Below are 4592 nucleotides of genomic sequence, written 5' to 3' on the forward strand. Positions count from 1 at the left end.
CTGTCCCCACCAACAGTGCTTCCCCAGGGAAACCACATTTGGCCATTCAACTGTTGCCCAAGGGCTGTGCACTATCTTCTCCTGTATTAGTTCTGGAGAAGATTCAGCAGTTCAGCCAGAAGTATTTCCCCAAAAGAAGCAACTGTCCCACCAACAGTTGCTTCCTCAGGGAAACATCTTTGGCCATTCAACTGTTGCCCAAGGGCTGTGCACTATCTTCTCCTGTATTAGTTCTGGAGAAGATTCAGCAGTTCAGCCAGAAGTATTTCCCCAAAAGAAGCAACTGTCCCACCAACAGTTGCTTCCTCAGGGAAACATCTTTGGCCATTCAACTGTTGCCCAAGGGCTGTGCACTATCTTCTCCTGTATTAGTTCAGGAGAAGATTCAACAGTTCAGCCAGTAGTATTTCCCAAAAGAAGCAACTGTCCCTCCAACAGTTGCTTCCCCATGGAAACACCTTTGGCCATTCAACTGTTGCCCAAGGGCTGTGCACTATCTTCTTCTGTATTAGTTCTGGAGAAGATTCAACAGTTCAGCCAGAAGTATTTCCCAAAAGAAGCAACTGTCCCACCAATAGTTGCTTCCCCAGGGAAACACCTTTGGCCATTAGGGAAAACACTTGCAATCCAACTGGTTGCCAAGGGGCAAGTGCACTATCTTCTCCTGTATTAGTTCTGGAGAAGATTCAGCAAAGTCAGCCAGAAGGTATTTCCCCAAAAGTAAGCAACTGTCCCCACCAAGCCGTTGCTTTCCCATGGGAATACACCTTTGGCCATTCCAACTGTTCGCCAAGGACTGTGCACTATCTTCTCCTGTATTAGTTCTGGAGAAGATTCAGCAGTTCAGCCAGAAGTATTTTCTTCCCCAAAAGAAGCGAACTGTCCCCACAACAGTTGCTTCCCCCAGGGAAACACCCTTTGGCCATTCAACTGTTGCCCAAGGGCTGTGCACTATCTTCTCTTGTATTAGTTCTGGAGAAGATTCAGCAGTTCAGCCAGAAGTATTTCCCCAAAAGAAGCAACTGTCCCTCCAACAGTTGCTTCCCCAAGGAAACACCTTTGGCCATTCAACTGTTGCCCAAGGGCTGTGCACTATCTTCTCTTGTATTAGTTCTGGAGAAGATTCAGCAGTTCAGCCAGAAGTATTTCCCCAAAAGAAGCAACTGTCCCACCAACAGTTGCTTCCCCATGGAAACACCTTTGGCCATTCAACTGTTGCCCAAGGGCTGTGCACTATCTTCTCTTGTATTAGTTCTGGAGAAGATTCAGCAGTTCAGCCAGAAGTATTTCCCAAAAGAAGCAACTGTCCCACCAACAGTTGCTTCCCCAGGGAAACACTTTTGGCCATTCAACTGTTGCCCAAGGGCTGTGCACTATCTTCTCTTGTATTAGTTCAGGAGAAGATTCAACAGTTCAGCCAGTAGTATTTCCCAAAAGAAGCAACTGTCCCACCAACAGTTGCTTCCCCAGGGAAACACCTTTGGCCATTCAACTGTTGCCCAAGGGCTGTGCACTATCTTCTACTGTATTAGTTCTGGAGAAGATTCATCAGTTCAGCCAGTAGTATTTCCCAAAAGAAGCAACTGTCCCACCAACAGTTGCTTCCCCAAGGAAACACCTTTGGCCATTCAACTGTTGCCCAAGGGCTGTGCACTATCTTCTCTTGTATTAGTTCTGGAGAAGATTCATCAGTTCAGCCAGTAGTATTTCCCAAAAGAGGCAACTGTCCCACCAACAGTTGCTTCCCCAGGGAAAAACCTTTGGCCATTCAACTGTTGCCCAAGGGCTGTGCACTGTCTTCTCCAGTAGTAATTTTGCACCCCAGATGGAGGCCATCCTTGGCTCTGCATGGTCTGCACCCTAGGTGGAGGCCATCCTTGGCTCTGCATGGTCTGCACCCTAGGTGGAGGCCATCCTTGGCTCTGCATGGTCTGCACCCTAGGTGGAGGCCTTCCTTGGCTCTGCATGGTCCGCACCCTAGGTGGAGGCTGCCCTGGATTTCGCGTTGGCCGCGCCCCAGGCGGAGGCGGTGCTGCGTTTTGTGCTGGGCGCGGCCTAGGTGGAGGCGGTGCTGGATTTCGCGCTGGGCGCGCCCCAGGCGGAGGCGGAGGTGGTGCTTGGTTTCTTCCAGTCCACGCCCCAGGTGGAGGCTGTGGTGGCCTTCGAGGAGGTTGTGGTCCAGTTGGAGGCTGCCCTGGGTTTTGCTGTCTTGGAGGTTGATTCCGAGGTGGCCCTCTATATGGAGGTCCCTGACCTGGCATGAACTCGGGTTCTGGCCACCATCCTTGTTGTCCTGGTGCAGGAAATTGATTCGGATATCCAAATTGATCGTTCCATCCATATCCGTAATCGTTATATGGTTGAAATGGGTCATACGGCCCCGGTTGACCCATATAATCTCCAGCGGGATTGTATAGGTTATTTGCTCCAGCCTGTGCTGCTGCAGCCTCTTGTGCCATGCGTCTTTGTTCCATTCTCTTGTTTAGGACCTTAGTACATATAAATCGTATGATTTTTTCTTGCCATACGAAAGGATTCAGCATCCCACCCATGGTAAATATACTAAATTTTAACATGTTATCTATATATTCTAGTCCGTCTTCTGCTTCTCTTAAATCCTCCTGCAATCTTCTATTTTCTACTTTGAGTGCATTAATCTGTCTCCTGTATGAAGTATTCTCCTTCATGAGTGCATCCAGCCTCTTCTCGTAACTGTCCTGGTTATTTACTTCGCTGTCCTGGGTTTTGTTATCGTTGGTTATGTTCCTTTTAAAGATTGTTCCATAGAGAGATACCACAATAGCTGCTAGTAAAGCAAATATATTCGGGCTGAAAGCCAGAATTCCATTTACAAATATATTTTTGATAAGTGTCATTTTTATTAATGGTTAAACATTCAGCTTCACTTGCTGAGCTTAGTTTTAAAAACTGTTGGTGCTCAGATTCCGCGGGTCTCCAGTGTTCTTCATTATTCTTCTAGTCTCCTGAATCCTGTGGAATCCACAATAGCATTGTGAAGCATTCTGGCTTCCGTGAAGAGTTTCAACTCCGTCCGATATCTTCCTTCGCTCCTTCGAAGCTGTTTTCTTCAACGAGAATGCTCCTCCGTCGTCTGATAATACTAGGCGGCAAATCCATCTCTTTCTCACCGTTAACCCTACATTGCTTGATGCGCCCTCTCCCCTGCCTTCTATCAAAAGCATCCCTCTCCTGCGCCACTTGGTATTTCGATAATGTAGGAAAAGCTTGTAGACGTCGACAAGGTACGGCCTATAGTTCAAGAAGAATTCTTTCTGGCCGTCATTTTGGCTCGACGATTCCAGAAATAAAAGTGTTCTTCATTATTCTTCTAGTCTTCTGAATCCCGGGGAATCCATAATAGCACTGTGAAGCATTCTGGCTTCCGTGAAGAGCTTCAACTCCGTCCGATTTCCTCCTTCGTTCCTTCGAAGCGGTCATGTTTTCTTCAAGGAGAATGTTCCTCCGTCGTCTGAGAATAGTAAGCGGCGAATCCATCCCTTTCTAATCGTTATTCCTACATTGCTTGATGCTCCTTCTCCCCTATCTTCTAGAATCAAACTCATCCCTCTCCTGAGCCACTCTGGCCGCCATTTTGGCTTGCCGATTCCAGGAATAAATGTGTTCTTCATTTATTCTTATAGTCCTCCGCACGGGGAAATCCACAGTAGCGCAGTAAAGCATTCTGGCTCCGTGAAGAGCTTCAACTCCGTCGATTTCCTCCTTTCGCTCCTTCGAAGGCGGTCATGTTTTCTTCAAGGAGAATGTTTCCCTCCGTCGTCTGAGAATAGTAGGCGGCGAATCCATCCCTTTCTAAATCGTTATTTCCTCATTGCTGATGCTCTTCTCCCCTATCTTCTAGAATCAAACTCATCCCTCTCCTGAGCCCACTCTCTGGCCGCCATTTTGGCTTGCCGATTCCAGGAATAAACGTGTTCTTCATTATTCTTCTAGTCTCCTGCCACGGGGAATCCACAGTAGCGCAGTAAAGCATTCTGGCTTCCGTGAAGAGCTTCAACTCCGTCCGATTTCCTCCTTCGCTCCTTCGAAGCGGTCATGTTTTCTTCAAGGAGAATGTTCCTCCGTCGTCTGAGAATAGTAGGCGGCGAATCCATCCCTTTCTATTCGTTATTCCTACATTGCTTGATGCTCCTTCTCCCCTATCTTCTAGAATCAAACTCATCCCTCTCCTGAGCCACTCTCTGGCCGCCATTTTGGCTTGCCGATTCCAGGAACAAACGTGAATAAATCTGTGTCTATCTGAGCCAGCAGTTTGTGGGGGACTGGTCGCGCTCTCTTTGAAGTTGCTACGGATTTTCAAGTAGAGCGGAATAATCCTCCATTCGAAGAGAGGAAAAAATATCACAAAGATCCTCAGCAGCTTCCTAAAGTAGATTCCAAGCCAGGACCGATAGTTTTTATCTTCGTCAGTTAATCTGAATACTTCATTTTTTCAGTTTCTGAAAGCTATTTTTTTTTTATTGATCACGATATCTTCAGTTTTGCTAGAGATTCCTGAAAAGGTTTCGTTTGCGTTTAGAATCTATTTGAGAGAGTTTTATTTATTATGCTTA

General features: G+C 46.9%; 1 protein-coding gene across 1 annotated transcript; it reads right to left on the reverse strand.

Annotated features, from left to right (window-relative positions):
- Positions 1-1688: 1688 nt before the first annotated feature.
- LOC135219220 (proline-rich protein 2-like) lies at positions 1689-2459 on the reverse strand. The gene has a single exon (XM_064255804.1). It carries the CDS (start codon positions 2457-2459, stop codon positions 1689-1691), a length of 771 nt encoding a protein of 256 aa, XP_064111874.1.
- Between the last annotated feature and the right edge of the window lie 2133 nt (positions 2460-4592).

This window comes from Macrobrachium nipponense, chromosome 19 (genome assembly GCF_015104395.2).
Source record: "Macrobrachium nipponense isolate FS-2020 chromosome 19, ASM1510439v2, whole genome shotgun sequence".
In the NCBI taxonomy this organism is placed as follows: domain Eukaryota; kingdom Metazoa; phylum Arthropoda; class Malacostraca; order Decapoda; family Palaemonidae; genus Macrobrachium; species Macrobrachium nipponense.